The 21,244-nt window shown below is 37.3% G+C and overlaps 1 protein-coding gene across 2 annotated transcripts in view; it reads right to left on the bottom strand.

Moving 5' to 3' along the window:
* The window catches only part of NUP160 (nucleoporin 160), a 41,711-nt gene extending 20,972 nt beyond the window's left edge, over positions 1–20,739 (bottom strand). For both annotated transcript variants that reach the window (XR_015797157.1, XM_007432593.3), the window contains exons 1-17: positions 20,617–20,739; positions 20,374–20,482; positions 17,222–17,432; positions 15,727–15,949; positions 14,740–14,824; positions 13,794–13,908; positions 12,533–12,691; positions 10,195–10,272; positions 9,852–9,949; positions 8,983–9,067; positions 7,306–7,374; positions 5,597–5,680; positions 4,816–4,986; positions 4,147–4,246; positions 2,643–2,808; positions 492–619; positions 237–397 (exon numbers count right to left, since the gene is read on the bottom strand). Coding sequence is in view for 1 of the 2 variants with exons in the window: in XM_007432593.3 (XP_007432655.1) it covers positions 237–397; positions 492–619; positions 2,643–2,808; positions 4,147–4,246; positions 4,816–4,986; positions 5,597–5,680; positions 7,306–7,374; positions 8,983–9,067; positions 9,852–9,949; positions 10,195–10,272; positions 12,533–12,691; positions 13,794–13,908; positions 14,740–14,824; positions 15,727–15,949; positions 17,222–17,432; positions 20,374–20,482; positions 20,617–20,719 (2,145 nt within the window). In the remaining variant the exon portion in view is untranslated. The remainder of the gene's footprint in view (positions 1–236; positions 398–491; positions 620–2,642; positions 2,809–4,146; positions 4,247–4,815; positions 4,987–5,596; positions 5,681–7,305; positions 7,375–8,982; positions 9,068–9,851; positions 9,950–10,194; positions 10,273–12,532; positions 12,692–13,793; positions 13,909–14,739; positions 14,825–15,726; positions 15,950–17,221; positions 17,433–20,373; positions 20,483–20,616) is intronic.
* Between the last annotated feature and the right edge of the window lie 505 nt (positions 20,740–21,244).

The following is a 21,244-nucleotide window of genomic DNA, read 5'->3' as shown; positions in this document are numbered from 1 at the left end:
TAACATTAAGACCCAAGCCCAATGCCAGAGACACCACACAGCAGTTGATTAGCAGACTGATGCATATTATGCTCCTTGTTTGCCAAATGACAATATATATCCAGCAAAATGATAACTTTTCCATTACTGATTTATTTCTTGTCCTCTGTCACAAAATGGGCACTGTGCCTCTAATTTTTTATGTATCTATATATCTTAGGATTCAGAAGGATGCTAGCATTTGAGAATATACTCACAGCATCTCCAAGCCGCAGCAAGAGCTGCTGTAAAATCAACAGGTCCCGGCAAATTAAAAAGCGTGTCATAGACATCTTGTACACACACCAACATACCATATTTACTGTTGTGCTACTACCATAAAGTTGTGAGAGATGCATGCGCATGTTTATGGGCTGAACTGTAGAAAGAGACAAAATAGGCATTAACATAAGCTGATTCTCCGTAATCAAAATGTTGGGGGGAGGGGGAGAATAATGCTCTTCTCCTCTCACCAGGACTGAATCCTCTATCCATTTCAACATCTGTTTCATAGTCCATTTCCCGGATAAGCATCCCAATAGCATTGACTGGACTTTTGATTTCTTGTAGTTTGCTGTGAATATCTTCCATCATATTTTCTCTGAAAAAAAAAAAAAAGTAAAATTTAATTAGGTTGAATTATATACATTGAGAGATTATCAATTAGGAGAATTAAGACAGAGAAATCTACCATAAATTTTGTGGTATATTACAATCTCAACAATTCTTAACTTGCTGTCTCTTAGGCTGATATTTCCTTGACACATTATTCTGAAACTAGTTACTGTTGTAATCATTGTCAAGAAATATATGTCAAGTGCAAGTGAATAATTCCACATAGAACATATAGTTACAGTGACCTTTATTATAAAGGACAGTCCTTTATTTCAGAAACCTGCCCTTTAGATTTATTTAATTTAATTATTTATTTTCTTGGTTTTGCTCTTGAATTTCCCTTTGTAAAGCAAAGTTATAAACATAAAACAATTTTTTTTATCTTTATGAACCTCCTTCAGATTTGCCCCTTTTTCAGGTTTATCCTTTATTTTTTCCAAGAAAGTACGGTCACCATACCTATAGTTCCACTGTGAATTTATGTGGCAGCTTTCTAGCTTGAGGGATTCTAGAGGTTTAACGTAAGGCTGTACCATAAACCTCCCAACTTTAAATATTGGGAAAAAGATGGTGATATGAAAAAATTGGATGGGAGTGGGGATATTGACTTTGGACCAATTGAAAGATGTTGAAGATGAATTTTTAACATATTCTGTGTTAAGAGATAAATATCATCTATCAGATGTAACCCAATGGCAATATTTACTGCTACATTTGTTAACAGCATTGTTTGGACCAGCAGCATTTTCAGCCTGAGATATTAGGACAACTTGCTAAATCCTTTAAAACTAAAATACCTACTATAAGTTTTTATAGATACTTGGTATTAATCAATTTGATATGCAGATATTAAGATGAGTGGAATAAAAAATTAGAGGCTCCTATATTGTCTAGTCAATGGAGGAGTGTCTTAACCTGTATAATTAGAGGGTCAATGGACCTTAAACTATGACTTATGCAACAAAAAACAATATTTAGAATTTATTGGACTTCATTACATTTGTGTAGAAAAGGACTGTCAAAAACAGTATTTTGTTGGAGATGTAATAAGGATAATGCTTCTTTATAGGTAAAGAAGGACATGTTTCTACAATGTCCTATACTTACCAAGTTTTGGGAGAAAGTAGTAGACTATATAAATATGATTCTATGACAAAAGCTAAAATTTTCAGAGGATAATATTCTTTTGAACTATATACCTAGTACATGGAACTTGACAACCGGACAACGTAAATGGATTCTCCATGCCCTTATTATGGCCAAAAGACTGACACTGTAGCATTGGAAAGATAAATGTATGGCCCCATTTATTTAATGGATTGAAGACCTGATTGCACTTGCTACTTACAAGTGGACTGCCTACAGATGTAGACTTTGTATGGACAAGTAAAATGAAATATGGGGACTCATTTATACAAAATACAGTAGGTTAAATTAAAAAAAAATTATAGTCATATAAATGTGTTAGAAATATATACGTACTAGAATAATATTTGGATTAGATAAGTATATATAGAATTGTAATTGTTTACTGTTATAATGACATATTAACTTTTTTTTTGGTTGTATTTCACTTCTTTGTTAAAGTACTTTCTAGGTGTTTTTTCCCTTCTCAATAATAAGATAAATAAATAATAATAAAAAAGGCTGTACTATAAACCAAACTGGCATGCTATTCTGCTAGAAACCTAGTGGTTCAATTGACTAATCAAACAGTGAGTCGAAGGCAAACTTCAAAACTTTTTTTAAAAGCAGAGCTCAAATCTTTGGGTTCTCTGGCAAGAACCGATTAAGGCCTGAAGAAATGGAACTTTAAAACTGGAAGATCACTTTTTACAGCAAGAGAGATCAACTTAGCTGCCTCTGCTTTCTGAGAGGAAAATAGTCCAATAAGGTATCACGCTTATTTAATTAGCTGTACGTTCTGAAATGTACATTCCTTCTTTCCAGCCTGCCTCCACGACTAAAAAATTACCAGTAAGTGCAAGTGAGCCAAAATCCAGGCTTACGTGTCATTAGCAATCAAGTCTTTAAGGATCTGTTCTGCAGCTCTCTCTGGAGACTGGAGACGGAAGCAAGCCATTTCCATTGTGAGTGCCATTTCCACAGAAACTGATTCCCCAATTAATCGGAGGCACTGAAGAAGACTCAGAAGATCATGAGAAAAATCAGATTCTGCAACAAGAAGATTGAGTTCAGAGTTTATCAAAAATAAAATAGCTTTTTTTGTAGTGCATTCTAAAGAGGCACAAAATACGAAAGTTCCTTTCATTTGCTATGTCAACATAAAACCTCAAATAAGATGAAATATATATCTCAATGTCCTGTGGTGTATGATCTTAGTACACTACATTTTACAGAAGTCAACCCAGTCTTGCAATTGTCCATTTGCAAACAGGCCTGAGGTAACTGCTTCTATATGCTCAGGCACAGCATATTTTAAGCTCTTGAAGACTGAGGGAAAAATCTAGATCTATCTATCTGGTTTAAACTAGACAATAATTGCCAAAACAGATGATTCTGATAGCAGGATGAGGAAAAGGCAACCCAAGAAACAAACAGCTCCAGAAACACTAGTAAAGGGCAACAGTAATGAAATGGAAGATACTCCAACAACATCCTCTCTCCTGGTTCCTTGTTTGGACAAACAAGGGAAGTAGGGTATAAGTACAGTGACCATATTCTCTTGGAAAAATAAAGGACAAACCTGAAAAAGGAGCAAATCTGAAAGAGGTTCACAAGGATAAAAAAATTATGTTTGTAACTTTGCTTTACAAAGGAAAATTCAAGAACAAAACCAAGAAAATAAATAATTAGATTAAATAATCTAAAGGACAACTTTCTGAAAAAGGACTGTCCTTTATAATAAAGGACGTATGGTCACTGTAGATATAAGTCTTCCTGTACATCCTATAAGGTTGCTAAAGTAAAAGCTGCTGTACATTCTGTAAGATTGCTAATGTAAAAGCTTGGCCAATGAGGAACGCATAGCAATGTTTATTTCTCAGGCAAAGATCTAGTAGTAGATAAACTGCATTCCAAGTTTGCAGATATCTGATGTAATTAGGGAAGGCAAGAGGAATAACAGTTCTATTGCTTGTATACTACAGGGATCAGTTCTGCTACTCCTGGAAAAAGTATTTCTATTTAGAGTATTGGAAGAGAGATTTTGAAGAGATATTATCCAGTTATTACCTTAAAATAAATTTCTCTAAACTGTAGACTAATCTCATTCAACCTTCCTTTTGTTAGTACAAAAGTAACAAACAGCAAAAAAATTAACAGCAATATGGAGAATCTTCTCTTGGAACAAATTTGGGGAATGAGGAGAGAAGAGAGTTGGATGCGATTTTTTTCTTCTTTTACAAAGCTAAACTCATATTATAATTTTGAAAATCACAAGAAAATCACAGAGGGACACTGAAACCATTAACACAACCCTGGCAAAATTAAGAATTTGCTGGAACTGAAATAACATCTTAGGAAAAATGGTAAGCTCCATCTTTTTATTACCATCTAAGCCAGCACTTTCAACTTCATTAATCAGTTGTTCATCAGGCAAGAGGTAAAGATGATCCATTAAGGAGCATGGCACAAGAAAAGAAAAGTAACCCTGTGGGAAGAAAACAAACCCACTACTTAGTTTCCAAGACAGAAAACAATGGTTTGTTCTTATTTCAAATTGTACAGGTAAATACAATGTAGTCATGAATATAAAATATATTTCTGCAAACTGCAAAGCAAATACCTGCAGTCAGGATGGCTGTTCATATTCTCATGTCTTAAAATATGTTTTGAAAATATTAGTGGCAAATCAGAGTAAACAATTGGAGCTATGAGGAAAACAATCAAATAATCTTTTAACCATTTCCATGATATCCAGGCACTTTTTAAAATTATAGATTCTCCCATTTATTTGGGGGAGAAAAGCCTAATATAAAGTAAAAAACAAAGACAACTATGTTGACTGTAAAGAAAAAAATACCTGAAATGTATGATCAGGGAATTATTTTCTTAGGTCAACTGAGTGTTTACAAAATAAATGTAGGTTTGCAAGCATTTTGTAGAACTTCAACGAATTTAAAGGTATTGTTTCAATATCACAATAAAGTATGAGGTCACCATGTGTTTTATAACCCTATAAAACATCAATGCTTTACAATGTAATAGCTTGGTTCTTACCTTTTTTAGCAGACACACCATATTAGTACACTGATTCAAGAGTAGCGCAAGTGGCCGTGAAAGTTCTTCCTGATACTGAAGGCAGTAAGCGTAGAATTTTGACCAGAATTCTATTTGTAATTGTCTGAACTCTTCATGTGAGAATTCATATTCTGTCACATTGCCCTGGAACTGGGAGAAGAGGGGAAAAATAATATAATTTACTACCTATTCTTTATCAAATGATGACCTGGCATTTTAATACTATTAACCAATTAATCTTAAATTCATCCTCATAAGGAAAACTTCATTATATAAGAAACCAGTGAACCTAGACTATTACCATTTCTAGTAACAGCTACAGCTAGCATTTCACAAACCAAATCAAACTTTAATAGATTGTCCTAATGACTCTTAACTAAAAAACAAAATTCCTACAAGTCTATCATTTCTTATACTAAGCAGGAACTAGGGAAAAAGATGAGGCTTGAAAACAATTGGCTGGTTCAAACATAACACTAAGCCATAATTGGATTTGTTCAATTTTTGCTTAGCATTATGTATGAAACAATCCATTCGGTTTTAGCATTATATATAGACCAGACCATTATGAAATGTTCATCAAAACTATGGTTAAAAAGATAAGTTCACCATCATGTGTGAACACAGTCACAATGTTTGCATATCACAGTCACAAAAGTGTTAGAGGAGATATGTGACTAAGCAGCCACTACCCCAAAAACAGCCAAAAGTTAAATGTAACTGAAATGATTCTTTAAAACAGAAATAAATCTAATCTCACCTCATCTTCTAGAGCTATAGTAATTTCTTTTTTCAGTTCATCCCATGACAGGTCTTGGTGTCTCTCAGCTTCTTGAGAAAATATCTAAAAAAGAGAGAGGGAGAGGGAGAGGGAGAGGGAGAGAGGGGGAGAGGGAGAGGGAGAGGGGGAGGGGGAGGGAGAGAGAGGGGGAGGGAGAGGGAGAGAGAACAATTTACACTGCTTAACCTTAAATGTCACAGTTTCATATTGATACTTTCACAAAAAAAGGGCAAACCACTAATTGGAAAAGGTTTAGAAGAGCACCAAACCAAGTTTTGATGGCATCAGACTGGAGCTGATTCATTATCAAGAAGTCTTGCCAAATTAACATCTGTCTTATTTAAATGAAATGCCACCTCATTAGTAGATCACATTTTCTTGCTTCTATCTTTCCTCCAAAATCTGACACAGTAACAATTTCAGTCTTCCACTGTCACCAAACTTTCCAAACCATGCTTATACTGTTGCTTAATAAATACCTTTTACTAGAGGTATTTCTCACAAGACCTTTTGTGGCTTCCAGATCAGATATATTACTATAGCGTTTGGTCTTGGACCATAAATTATTAAATTAAAAAATATTACTAAAGCACCTGTAGTATGAACTGTGCTCCACTTCCAATCATGTAGCATCCTGTCTATCAGTTTCAAATGTCTACATATGATTTCATGTTTCTTTGTGTGAAGCTTAACAATACGGATTCCTGCCTTTGTGCATTCTTTCATTTTTCCTTATTATCAACATTCTATTATCTCCCTTGCCACTCCAAGCATTCCACATTATTAACATGCCATATCTTAAGTTATAACACTCATTTGGATGTAGCTATCATCTGGTACTTCTGCTATTAATATTGAAACTCTGTAGTGACCTTATTTTGATTTCCTATCTCTCTGGGATCAAAATATTATACCATAAAGCAATTTCTTTTCTTCAAACAAATCCTGTTCCACTACAGTAATTTTCATTCAGTAAACTGCAGATGGAACACTGAAATCGAAATTGGTTTTAATTGTACCTCCCTACATTCTCTATATCATGTGGTTTTACAAGTATATAACTTCCTCACTTGATCAATAACCTTCCATTTGTAATTCAAGTGCCTTCTTATGTGTATCAACTTTTTTTCAGAGAACAAAGCATTTAAGAACATGTTTTTTCAGACACTGTTGAATAAGGAAGTCAATTCCTACCACTTATGTCTACTAAACGTTAATGGGAAAGAATATGTTAACCTGTGTAGGGGAAATTACTTAACTCGCCTGGAACAAAGATTTAACCATGCCCACTTTCCAAATATTAGCTAATATTTTGATCAATTCTCTAAAATTATGACACAGGATGTATTACACTTCACTGTGCAATGGAAACCCAGTTTAAAAATATACAACTGCTTCTTCCTACTAGTATATTACATATTGTGATTTGTTGCCCAATACAATAGGATCCTGTAACTTAATAAAGTTTTGTGGTTTATGCTCCAAATCTAGCCTTATCAATTGCTATCCAAGAGAATGCTCTTTTCGGATGGCCACTAATAAAAGATCATTAAGAATTACGAATTGGCAGAAAAATATTATGCCAATTAGCTAGAATCCAACATTGCCATTTTGTGTCAAAATATTTTTTTTTTTTATTTTACTTAGTTGGCACAAATTCCCCAACAAATAATAACACTGTTACTCACCTGTAAAGCTTTAAGCAAAGCTGCATTTGTGAACTGGCCAGGAAGGAAGATAGCCTCTGTAAATGTTTCCTGTAAGAATCATTATAATTGGTAACAATTCAATAGATTTATATGATTTTTAAAATAAAGTTGTGATGCTATTTCCTTGCATTAAAACTGTGAGTGGCATGATGCTCAGCGGGTTCTCAAATTTTTTATTAGTATGCATCTACCACATGAAATGCATAAAACTTCATACATGTTACCTAATCACTGCAGATAGATAAAATGAACAACATAGATGAATGCATTGCTCATCCAACTTTGAAAATTCAAACTTGAACAAAGAATGATGGGATAGAAAAGGCTAGTTAGTGCATATAGAATAAGTATTAAAATATATGAAACAAGTACTACACAGTTTATTTCTTAAGACAGGTTAATTAACTCCTGCATCCAGACACATCTGGACACTTGGAATATTAGCAGCAATATCAATTACAGTAAATCTTTCATTTTAACAGATATTAAAGCAAATTTTCCTCATTTAGCAAAATTTGGATTCAATGGCCGAAACTTCTTTCTGGACAGTCCCCTGAAATAGCAGAAAAGTCTACTGAATCCAAAGTAGACAGACGAGGGATTATATTACATTTACATGATTGTATAATGTCCTCCTTTTTCAAATGATGTAAATCACTGTGAATACTTTCAAATTTAACATGTATTTGGGAGTAACAAATGCTCCTTCTTTCCAAGTACAGGTAGCCCTTGACCTGACCATTTGTTCAGTGAACATTCAAAATTACGATGGCGCTGACTGAATGTGGTTACAGCCAGTCCTCAGAGTTCTCTTCATCCCAGCACCCTGTGGTCATGTGATCGCGATCGAGGCGCTTGGCAACCAGTTCACATTTACGATCAGTTGCAGCACCCTGTGATCGCATGATCACCATTTGCAATCTTCCTGCTGGCTTCCCCAGAAAATAAATGGGGAAGCCGGCAGGGAAGGTCACAAGTCACTGGGGTAAGTCTCCTCCATCCGCACACCCTCCCCAGCCCCTCTGCGCTCATGCCACGCCAGCCACTCATGCACCCTTTCACACCTTCCCTGACCCTCCCATTTGCGTACCCTCCCCAACCTGCGCCTCTCACACACCCCTTCACACACTTGCACACCCTCCCAACCCACGCCTCTCCCAACCTTGCAGCCTCCTGACCCTCCCTCGCACCCTCACACGCCCTCCCTGACCATCCCCTGCACCCCTGTGTACACCCTCACTCCCTCTCCCACCTGGCACCTGGGACTTGCAACTTTGGTTGTAGGAAGCCATCAGGAAATCGCCTCGCCTAATGACCATGGGATTTATTTAATGATGGCAACTGGGACTGCAGGGATTGCCATCACTAAGCAATGCGGTCGTATGACCACATTGCTTAGTGACAAAAATTCTGGTCCCAATTTCTGTCATAAATCAAGGACTATCTGTAGTCTATTAAATCAAGTGTTTACTGTATATCTAAAGGAAATGTACTGGAAATCAGATTTATTTATTAATCTTGTTTCCAGTACAACCTTGGCATTCAAATGCATTGCTCAAACTGAAGGGCCTCTATTATATTATACATACATAAACAGTACAAGCAAATTAAATACAGCACTACAGTATCCTTAATTAATTCATAGGGTTTATTTACCCTCGGGTCCTGGTCATCTCGAATATTCACTTCTTCAGCTGGCAGGGGCTGAACAGAAACTTGGTTCCACTGACCGGCAACGTTGCTAAAACAAGACTAGATGATTTTAGTCATATAAACACACACACATACATACACACATATATATTCAAATGTTACTTCCAAATAAAAAAGACTATGTTCCAGGTAATCATCATCTTTCACCCACATTGTCCCTTTTTCAATTCAGTGCTATCACAGATTCTAGAAAATAAGCACACACATTTCTCCAAGCTATCTTTATTGTGTCTATTTTCTTGTGTGGGTGTAAACTGTCCATTTTTTTTAATTAATCCAACCATGCACACTCTTGGGCCTGCCCCCAGGTTCCCACCATGGCAATGATGCACTAGCCAAAAATTCTCTTGGTGCCCACTAGGTTTTTTGCTGATTTAAGAACCTTTTAATAGGAAAAAATAATAATAATAACCAAAGAGGTGGCTTGCTGCAAAGCAAAAAAATAATCTCAAACATAATCTATTCTCAATGCTATTGGACCTCCCATACATCTTAGAAACATTATTAGAAATTGAAACGGTGGGTATCTTCAGCCTAAAACTTTATCTGAAAATGATTTCTCCTGCCTAGAAACAAGACAGCTGTAAGCTCAGGTAGAAGAGAACAATCTATCAAAGTTATGTACTCTAATCCTATTCTAAAGCTTCAAAAGTGCAGAGGAGAATCATGTTTGGCTCTATGTTACCATCTTCTAGTCCTCTGGCACACAAACTTACTTATTCTGAAACCTTTTCAATAAAATATTCAAAGTTAAAGAGTTTTTTCTAAAGAAAATGTTAAACCAATTAACAATTAAAAGGAATAAAACTTACTGCTCAAAATTTATGTATTTCACAGTAGTTTGATTTTCATCATCATGCCAAAGTGCCCAGATCTCAGAAGTAGTTAAAGCAAAATCAACAAGTGTCTCCTGAATGAAAATATGGTTGACAACAACAAACTTTAAGAACAGTATTATGTTATCAATGTAGAATCTATTGATTGAATCTAGAAGGATTGTATATATAATTTCTCATCACATTATCCATGCTCACGTAGGATGGAAGATAGCTCAATTAAGCCTTTTCAGCTTGAAGAGGATTACCTATGACCTATGTATTTATTTTTATCTGAAACCCGTTTGACTTCATTGACCTGAATGTTATCAGTTCCAACCTGAGATGTGAACAGTGACGATATGTGATCAAGACTATAGCGATGACTCTCCGTGCTGACCAGCTGGAAGACACAGAACTGCAGAAAAAAATATAATTCTGCAATCAGTACAAGTAAAAATGAAATAAATTCTTACCATATCCTTACCCTTTATTTCTTTTATTCTAGAAAATCAAGATGAATACAGTGGGGCAAAAAAGTATTTAGTCAGCCACCAATTGTGCAAGTTCTCCCACTTAAAAAGATGAGAGAGGCCTGTAATTTTCATCATAGGTATACCTCAACTATGAGAGACAAAATGGGGGAAAAAATCCAGAAAATCACATTGTCTGATTTTTAAAGACTTTATTTGCAAATCATGGTGGAAAATAAGTATTTGGTCAATATCAAAAGTTCATCTCAATACTTTGTTATATATCCTTTGTTGGCAATGACAGAGGTCAAACGTTTTCTGTAAGTCTTCACAAGGTTTTCACACACTGTTGCTGGTATTTTGGCCCATTCCTCCATGCAGATCTCCTCTAGAGCAGTGAAGTTTTGGGGCTGTCGCTGGGCAACACGGACTTTCAACTCCCTCCAAAGGTTTTCCATGGGGTTGAGATCTGGAGACTGGCTAGGCCACTCCAGGACCTTGAAATGCTTCTTACGAAGCCACTCCTTCGTTGCCCAGGCGGTGTGTTTGGGATCATTGTCATGCTGAAAGACCCAGCCACGTTTCATCTTCAATGCCCTTGCTGATGGAAGGAGGTGTTCACTCAAAATCTCACCATACATGGCCCCACTCATTCTTTCCTTTACACGGATCAGTCGTACTGGTCCCTTTGCAGAAAAACAGCCCCAAAGCATGATATTTCCCCCCCCCCCATGCTTCACAGTAGGTATGGTGTTCTTTGGATGCAACTCAGCATTCTCTCTCCTCCACACACAAGTTGAGTTTAGACTAAAACATTCTACTTTGGTTTCATCTGACCATATGACATTCTCCCAATCCTCTTCTGGATCATCCAAATGCTCTCTAGCAAACTTCAGACGGGCCCAGACATGTACTGGCTTAAGCAGGGGGACACATCTGGCACTGCAGGATTTGAGTCCCTGGCAGCATAGTGTGTTACTGATGGTAGCCTTTGTTACTCTGGTCCCAGCTCTCTGCAGGTCATTCACTAGGTCCCCCCATGTGGTTCTGGGATTTTTGCTCACCATTCTTGTGATCATTTTGACCCCACAGGGTGAGATCTTGCGTGGAGCCCCAGATCGAGGGAGATTATCAGTGGTCTTGTATGTCTTCCATTTTCTAATTATTGCTCCCACAGTTGATTTCTTCACACCAAGCTGCTTGCCTATTGCAGATTCAGCCTTCCCAGCCTGGTGCAGGTCTACAATTTTGTTTCTGGTGTCCTTCAACAGCTCTTTGGTCTTGGCCATAGTGGAGTTTGGAGTGTGACTGTTTGAGGTTGTGGACAGGTGTCTTTTATACTGATAACAAGGTCAAACAGGTGCCATTACTACAGGTAACGAGTGGAGGACAGAGGAGCCTTTTAAAGAAGTAGTTACAGGTCTGTGAGAGCCAGACATCTTGCTTGTTTGTAGGTGACCAAATACTTATTTTCCACCATGATTTGCAAATAAATTCTTTAAAAATCAGACAATGTGATTTTCTGGATTTTTTTTCTCATTTTGTCTCTCATAGTTGAGGTATACCTATGATGAAAATTACAGGCCTCTCTCATCTTTTTAAGTGGGAGAACTTGCACAATTGGTGGCTGACTAAATACTTTTTTGCCCCACTGTACATGCCATGTAAATCAGATATTCTAGCATGCATGCCATGTAAATCAGATATTCTAGCATGCAGAACAATTCTCAGGAATTATGCCACTTCTCCCTGTAGACAAAAAGGGGTATTTGGCTTGCTATATGGGCATATCGACAGGACTTGAAATAGCCAAGGAATGAAGCACAAATGGGAAACCTCAGACAGGTATTTAAAACTTCTGTATCTAAAATTAGGTGCACAATAAAACTCTTCCACAATATTTTACTTTAGAGATAAGAAACTGTCCTTCCTTGTGCTACTCAATGCATTTCAATATCACTCTAAACGTACTTCATATGTATATATCTTTAACCTGTATCAATGTTATTTAATTCTCCATGTTTAAAACAAGAAACATTTTGAAATGATCAGCATTTTAACCTTTGCTTTTTATCTCAGCTTCCAAAACAAAGTATATATTGCTGTAAACTGCCTTTGTCAAATAATGTGAAATCATAAATTATCACAGAAACAGTATGTATTTTACACAAACCAATATTTTCCAAATACAAAGTTTCCCACTACCTGTCCTTGTTTTGGTGCATGCAAGTATACACCAATATAAAGCCCCAATGATTCAGAATATGCCAGCTGTAATTTGTGTCCACTTCCACCAATAAGTCTCAGATCTTTATTTACAGGAACGAATTCCAACATATCAGCCACCATCAGGCACATTTGATTCTGTTAAGATAAGATGCTAGATGAGTAAAACAAAAAAGCAAACATATGTAAATACAATTATAAATACAGCAATGTGAGACACTGGATAGACAATTTATTCCGTTTCTTTAATCTTCCGCAGCTCATCGTAGTTTTGATAGTACTGTACACTGTATTTAGCCACTACAGTGTATTTTCACACTTTACATATCTGCTTCTGCTTTTAAGAAAATATTTCTAAGCTAAAAATTAATGCCATTCAGGTTTGTCTCTAAAAGTGTCATCTGCTGACATAACAGTTCTTGGGGTACTTTTGTGAATTTAGTATTAATTCTTCTTAGAACACTCAACTGGCAGGAAGGAGGGGAAGAGATATTTTGGGCCAATAATCTGTTTTATTGATTTTATTGTAATTTTTTTAACTGTTGTGAGCTGCCCAGTCTTTGAGCATTGGGCAGCCTGCAAGTTCAATAAATTATCATTATCATCATCATTATTATAGTATCATCTACCCAACTATTCTGGCAGATCCCTCAAATCTTTCGCAGATGTTTCAGGGCACAGAGGACTGCAGGCACAATGAGAAAAAGGAGCAATATCTTTTTCTAGTTAGCAAAGAGGCTCTGCTGGATAATGAAATGGAACCCATGGTTCTATAGTTAATTCATGTTCACAATAAAGGAATAGTGTCCAAATACTTAGTCAACACAACAAAGCCTCCCATAGTGCAGTAAAGGGAAGAGGTAGAGAAGTCTCTTGTCCATTCCTCCTCAGCAATTACTATTGACCACTACAGGAACATGACTGTACTCTGTATCAAATGGTTCAATGTGGAACCATCACATCCATAACAGGAACAGCACTGGTCCAGGAAAGCCAACAGCTCATCGTATGACTGAACCATGAAGCTCACTGTGCTGGATGCTTGTCCAAACTCATGAGACTGAGGTGAGCAGTTCTGTGCATTGGGGGGGCAGGGGGAGGGTCAGTCAGAGCAGGTGTGTCCATTGGGCGTATAGATCAAAAAGTCAAGATGGCACCCATGACACAAACCACTCTGATCACTACCAACTGGTTAGTATATTAAAAATTAATTAACAAACAAAAATAAAACATTACTCACTTTATAAGACCACATCCTAAGTTTATGATCTTGGTAGAGTGCAAAGAGAAGTGCATCATGTTCACGACAGTGGACAGATAAGCTAACAGGAAGATCTGAAGGATTTTGATCCCCTCTGTAAAAATGGACATAATAAATACAGAGACAAGCAAAAAGAAGAAATCAATGAAACTACGTGACAGCTTTTTCCATGTTATCTATCATTCCAACCATTCCATTAGCAAATAGTAATGACTAACTGGACCACCATCAAACTTCATTATTGAGGATAATAGATTAGGAAAGGCTGCACTATTAGAAATGAATTGTTGATATTTTAGTTGAGCATTGACTGAAGAGGGCATTTTTAGTTGAGCTTAGGTGAAGAAGCACTGTTTATAAGTAAAGCACTTGCTTTTTCTTTGCAGCAATTCTCCTTTCAGGAGAAAGAATATTATAACTTGCCATACATAAAACTTCAAAGTAATCATCAAGGGCAATACTACAGTGAGCAAACTGCAGAAATTTAAACTCCAAAATAATCAAGCAGGAATTTATCATAATTTCATGCTGCATTTTTCAAAACAGACTAATATTATTCTCACAACTCCTCTTTCTTGTAAGTTAGGCAAAGGTAGCCATTTCCACTCTTTCTGTTTTTGAAAACCTGTCTTGTGCACCACAAGAATTTAATTGCTATTGGGAACAGAGCTAATTACAAAAAGTGAGAGGTACCCTTTTTCTGTACAACTGGGTGCCTTCAGTATTTCTCCTCCTGATTTGTTTTTTCAACTTTTCCTCAGTTCTCTGCTATTCCTTCCCTCTCCAGTCCCAGGTTCTATATTTCCCTTCATGTTCACTCATTCCAAAGCCAATTCCAATTATTCTACTTGTTGCTGTGTAGGCTTTAAGAGTTCTAATTAAGCTCTAATTATAAGCCCTAATTGCTTATCATCGTAATACTAGCCTGATGGCAGTTGGCATCCAACCTGTAAGCAAGCGCTGCATGACTGAACTCTGTTTCAACTCCACAAATGAAGTTGAAGACATCTCTAAAAAACAAGAAAATAATTTTTAGCAATTTATTTAAAATCTGACAAATACACTAAAGATGCAATTAAACCAGATGGATACTCTTTGGGGAATTCTATAAAAAGACATTTAAAACAAATTTATTACCTAGTTGATTTATTAGTAAGTGGATAATTAGAACTAATATAATAAAATTCTGTTGGTGGTCTAAGCAAAGACAAGGTCATTATTTCTTAAAATGACTAATAATAACTAATCCAGTTCTAATTTAAAAGCAGCACTAATTGCAATGTTTCACTTTGAACTGTTTCAATCACAAAACTTCATGAAACATTCCATTTTCGAGAACAAAAATGTTCTGAATACAAAACATAGTATTCTGGGCATTTGGGAAGAATTTCAAGCTCAAAAGAGAGTGTTTGGGAATTGCTGTTTCAAGGTCAAAATAGGGCATTTTGCACTCAAAATGGGACATTTTGCTAAGTTTTTTACTTGAAACAATTCCTATTTAAAATAAAAGACTACCAAGGAAAAAATCAGAATGAAGGTGGTAGTGTTAGCATTTAGGAAATTACATCTGCAAAGTGGAGTCTACATTAGTTCCAGACTGAATGCTTCTACTTCTCTTAGCTGAACAGCTTTGCCACCACACCACTTTTTAAAATCTAGTTCTGTTGATCTTAGAACCCCATCCTGTCTTCTATGCATTAGGACATGTTTAAAATTACTGTAAGGTTTGCTACAAAGTTAAATTTCTGAGGATAATGCAACTTGAAATAAATTGTCTATATATTTATGAGGCTGAGCAGGACAGCAAATTAACTGCTGCACAGCCAACTACAACATTCTAAAAGATGCCCCTTTTCCTGCCTAGCTGGGTATCCTTTGAATCTCCTGCTTTTTTATAATCTTATGCACTTACCATGAGCATCATAAGGTGGTAGGTTAAGGACAAAAATCCCACCAGAAGCAGATGGCAGAGCAAAGAGAGATCCTCCATCACTGGTAAGCCAAGCTGCTGAAGCAGTGGAATTAGGTGACAGCCCAGGAACTGTGGGGATCACACAGTAGTTCAATGGATCTCTAAAATGAAATTTTCCAATATCCGTGAAAACAGACTGCATCTGACTTTCTGTTATCAGCTCCTATTTAAAAAAAAAAAGACCAGGGTAAAATTATCAACAAGAAAATATAAAACTGAAGAAGAAAAATAGTAAAATGACTTCTATTCATATTTCTGTTGTGTAAAATATGAATGAAAAATATCTGAAAACTTGAAACAAGAAAAAGATTAGATAAAGCATTTTCTCATAATAACCAGCCCATTATGCTGATAGTGAGTGTTAGTCTATGACATGCTAAGCAACATCATGGTGAGAAGGTTATTCAGCAACCTTACCCCAGCAAACCAAATTACACTTGATACATTTTGACAGTTCTTGTTCTACTCCTCCTGGTATCTCACCAGCCTTTGTGGCACTTAGTCCACTGACACCCCTTATGGTTTTTTCTCTTCATAAAAGTGTCCTTTTACATTTGGGGGGTATTCCTGTTTCTATATGAGGGCTTGAAATTATATAATATCACATATTAATTTGATAATGGTAGGAACTACCAAGGAGAAAACAACGCCCCCACCAGCGCTGACAAGGCAAGCTACTGTATATAAACAGAGAGCAAACCCCACTCCCTTCCAGCACTGAAGATGTTACCTAGTTGGGTAACAAAACATCTGCAAGAAAACAGCCAAGCTCGGAGAACCCCAAGAACTCCATATATTAATTTCCCTGTCAGATTCAGACCATGCATGTAGCTATAGATGGGTTAAGTAAAATTACAATAAAACAAAAGTACAAACTGTAGTTAAGGCACACCTCCTAAATCATAATTTAAGCCATGACATGGATTTTCATGTTATACTACATCTAACTATGGGTAGTTATCACTTCATGCAAATCCAGTCACTAGCTCGCTAGAATCTGAGGAGAAATTATCAAAATTATCTGATTCCAAGATCTGACAAAAAAGACCAGGAACTGAAGTTGGAGTTTGCCATATACCAATTATATGCTCTCTCATTAATAAATGGGCTTCCTCACCATCATAACCATATTATCTTTAACAGATTAGATTGTTCAATATGAAGATATGTAAATAATTTTATTACATATAAAATACACTCACTATCCAACTTAAAAAATTCGGCTTAATTTATATGATTCTTCAAATAAGCACCGTGGTTTGGATGTGACAGGAGTTAATATAAAATACGATGATGGTAAAGTGACATGCAAGGAAAGAACAGAGGCAAACAAATCTGTGACTTGCTTTGACTTCTTCAACTAAAATAATTTTGTCTCTGACTTAATAACATTGGAAGAATTTTTTGTAAATAGCAATATTAACAGATTACTTACACTTCTATACATCCGAGCGGGATGTGGTAACATCAATCTATGTACTGTCTGATTGGTTGAAACCAATATAACAACATGATTTTGAGTCTCAAAAATATGCACTCCTTTCGGTATGAGATTACAGTTTTGAAATTTGAGCTGAACAGCATTGTTCAAAAGGTTTATGTCAAGAGATTCTTCTACCAGTTCTAATGTCCCGCCTGAGGTTGCCCTGCAAAATATATATATATATATATATATATATATAGAGAGAGAGAGAGAGAGAGAGAGAGAGAGAAAGCAGCTTTACACTGATAGTAAACAACCAATCCCAATATTTTGTGTACCGAGGACTTTGTACAAAGTTCAGGAAGAAATAAGCAACTCAGGATCAAAACCAGAATGTATTCACACACCACAATAAATCAGAATTATACAGAGTTTTTGCTTATTGGGGAACAAATATTAAAGCTGGCATATACTGTTCAATCATCCTTCTTGGTTTTTCCTGCCAGTAGGTTCAGCTAGCAAACCCAAATGAATTGCTTTGTTTAGCTTTATGTGCAAACAAGGGACTCTGTCTTGTTTTTTTTTTAATAAGCCAGTCATAAATCAATGATGCACTGTTAACATGCTTCCTGCTTGTTAGGAGGGGAGCAAGGCAGTATTCCTGAATAATAAAAAAACTACAAGTGGAGTTGTTCCCAGTATAGTTGTGTGTTCCTGGAGGATTCTGTATATCCCTTTTTAAAGCCCTCTATTTCACGGGCTATGACAAGAGGAGGAGGACTGGGCCAGCAGAAACACTCTCTTTGGATATTACAATAATTGAATCTGGAGTTGCCATGACATTAATCAATAGACCTGAGGAACACTTTGGTTTTGAGGGTGCTTGAGAATGCACAGGGGCACTCATAGAGCACCTGTACATAACAGCTACAACTTCCCCTGTGATCACATGGCTGCCCTCCACAGCTGCTGTATAAACCCAGGAAAATATATGTTTGGTTTAATGAGTTGTAAACAGCTCTATCATATACCATGAAGTACTTCTTCGCCTCTGAAACCAAAGCATTTCATTGCTCTATTGATCAAGCTAGCTCCCTCATGTGTCAAGTCCAATAAGAATATCCGGCTATAGAAGGAACTCCTTACAACCTCTAGATTTATCTAGCATATGGGAAGACACATCCACTGTGCCTAGCATCCTTGCATTAGGACCACTATGATCAACACTTCGCTCAAGACCCCTTGGCTTGTGTGGTAGTGCCTGGCTGACTGGCTATGTTTCTGAGGTGGATGAGTGACTGTTCCATTTCCCACTTCCCAGCTGGCATCCCTTTGCACATAAGCAGACCCATAGGATAGGGAAAGCAGCCAACTCTTTGATTGTTTACTCTTACTTAAGTAAGCTAATTACATTAATTGCCCATTGATGGCCCTTCTCCTGCTTAGTTGCATGTTGTCCACTGGCCAGAAAGCAGCTGTCAATCAAAATTGTCCCAGCAGAACAGCATACAATCTTACAAAATGTCTTTTGATTCAATTTCTATTTGCCCCTTAAAATTCCTGAAGTCCATGGCTGAACCAATTAAGTCCAATGCATGAAATACTTTCAAACTGGAGTGTTGAATAACTCTACTGGGTTAGAGTATCTTATTTCAGTACATAGTTCAGTCAAACCAAGTACTTACTTACTTTTATAATTTTTAGCTATTTTTCTTTTCCAATTTCCTTTAAATCTTCTTCTCAATATATGTTTACTTATAACTGGGTTGGTAGGCTGATATGGATTTATTGGCACTTTTAAAGGGCTGCATTACCTATGTGCCTAGATTGCCTGGAAACATTTGTGTTTATCTAGCATTGCCGAAGGGGAGATGACAGAAGCAAACTGAATTACTCCTTACTCCAAACTGCTATTACTTCTTTCCCATCTCACAGGATCAGAGAAAACAGAATAGTGATAGCTTGTCATAATGTTTAAATTATGTACCTACTGACAAATCTCACATGAAAGTCGGGGGACAAATGGGGGGGGCTTTTTTCTGTTATTGCTTGCTTCATTAAGCACCTAAAACATGCCTTCCATGCTAATAAATCCAGCTCAATATTGGCTATGACAGCAATTTCCATACAGGAATTGTTTTTCTAAAAAGTCAACTCTACTACAAAATTTCCAGTTAGATTTCTATGGGGCATTCATGCAACTACTTGATTACAGTAATTGTTAATGTCTTATTGGAAGTTACAGTATCTCATTTTATAATCAATTATTCAAAATTCAAATTTTCTCCACAAGTACAATGGAGATGATAAATTCAAAACTATTTAAGCCATTTTTAAACTTCTCCAATCTCCACTCTAGGCAGCATACAAGAGTGTATACCTACATAATAAAAACCAAAAGGCAGACATATAATTAACAGAAATCCCAAATGACCATTAGAAAACTCTATCCAGGTAAAAACTATGTTGGAAAAGTGTTAATAGTTTTATAAAATGCCAGGAGGAAAGGGGCTGCTAATCTGAACCTCCAGAGGGAAGGAATTTTGATGCAAAAGAGAAGACCTGCCATCTGATTTAGGCCTCCTCATCCTACATATAGTGGGGACTATAAGCAGGCCTTCTTACAATGTTCCTACTGGCATTGTAAAATATAAATTAAATGCCATATGCATAGGAACCAAATGTGTGAGCTGTATAGTCTTATGTCACCATTAAGTCCCTAAATTCAACTTCTGCTATGCTGCCAGGCTCAGGGACCACTAACATGGATTTGTGTTACATAACATTCATTTAAATGTGAGCTGATCACTTCATATTTCATAGTCTCATATTTTGGTTTCGTAAGAAACAGGTAAGAACCAAAGAAAGCAGTACCTGACCAAAACATGTCAAGTCTCTTTGGATAACTCCTTGTAACAAGCTTGCATTTAAGCAGCCACTAAGGATTTTATTTTTAAAACAAATATCAGCTGCATCTGACCAATCCACCATTCCCTCTAAGACAGAAATAAGGACCGAAGGGACCAAACAATGTAAGTGTCAAAGTGGAAACTTAGCCCGAGCAGCGTGCAGCAGGTCTGGGTCTTCCTAGCTAGCGGGAGTATCGGGTGACTGTTGACAACTTGTCTGCTCGGGAGGTGAGTCGACTTCTTCGGATCACTCACCAATGAATAAAGCGGTTTCTGGTCACCGAGCCCAGCTGTGCATTCTCTTGGTACCAAAACCCTCCGGCGCTGTCAGGATACCGCACGGCGGAGGGGGACGCGCCACCACCTGCAAAAGATGGACAAGGGAGGCGGATCAGTCCCCGTGCGCCGCCAGCATGGATGCTCCTGGGCATGATGCATGTCACAGGAACGACACCCACGCAGCAACCTTAACCCTCTGCCCCCGCTGGGATTTGCCACCTGGGAGGCTGAACGCGAGTTCGCGGACTCCGCGCCGCGCGCTCCGCTCAGCCCCGCCGAGCTCCAAGTAGCCCCGCTCGGCCAGCCCCACAGCTGCCGCCATCTTCCCTTCCCGCGCGCGATGCCACAAGGGCTCACGGGATACGAGGAAGGGCGCGCGGCAAATGAGGCGCCCTTCGCGGTGCATCTTGGGAAACGCGGAGAGAGGCGTTTCTCCCCAGGCGAGCGAGAGGTGGATCGCCGGCCGGTCGTTGTCTATTGCTTGCTTGCTCTGCTTTCTTGGATTCCAAGAATGATTGTTGTGTTAGAACTCGATTCAACCTGTTTAAAATGCAAATAGGAAATCTCTTTGAACGAATGTTGAAATGGAAAAGTCTCGTCGCCCAATTAAAGGCAGTTCATTGATAGCCTTGGATCAGTTCGATTAACCTTTCAAATAAACGTGAATGCTGTACGTTCCTATATGGGTAAAGCAATAATTCTGAAGGAAAAAGCATTCATTTTTATTACAGTATACATGCGGATGCATAACTCTTTAAGGCTGTCCTCCTACAGGTAATACAGTACAGTGATTCCAATTCTGAAAGCGCACATGGCATTTAGCTATGCAAAACAAGCAGGTCATCTC

The sequence above is a fragment of the Python bivittatus genome, unplaced genomic scaffold (genome assembly GCF_059951505.1).
Source record: "Python bivittatus isolate LINGU-HERP-01145 unplaced genomic scaffold, Pbiv_v1 ctg000480_np1212, whole genome shotgun sequence".
NCBI classification, from domain to species: Eukaryota; Metazoa; Chordata; class Lepidosauria; order Squamata; family Pythonidae; genus Python; species Python bivittatus.
This window is presented reverse-complemented; position numbering and strand designations above follow the sequence as displayed.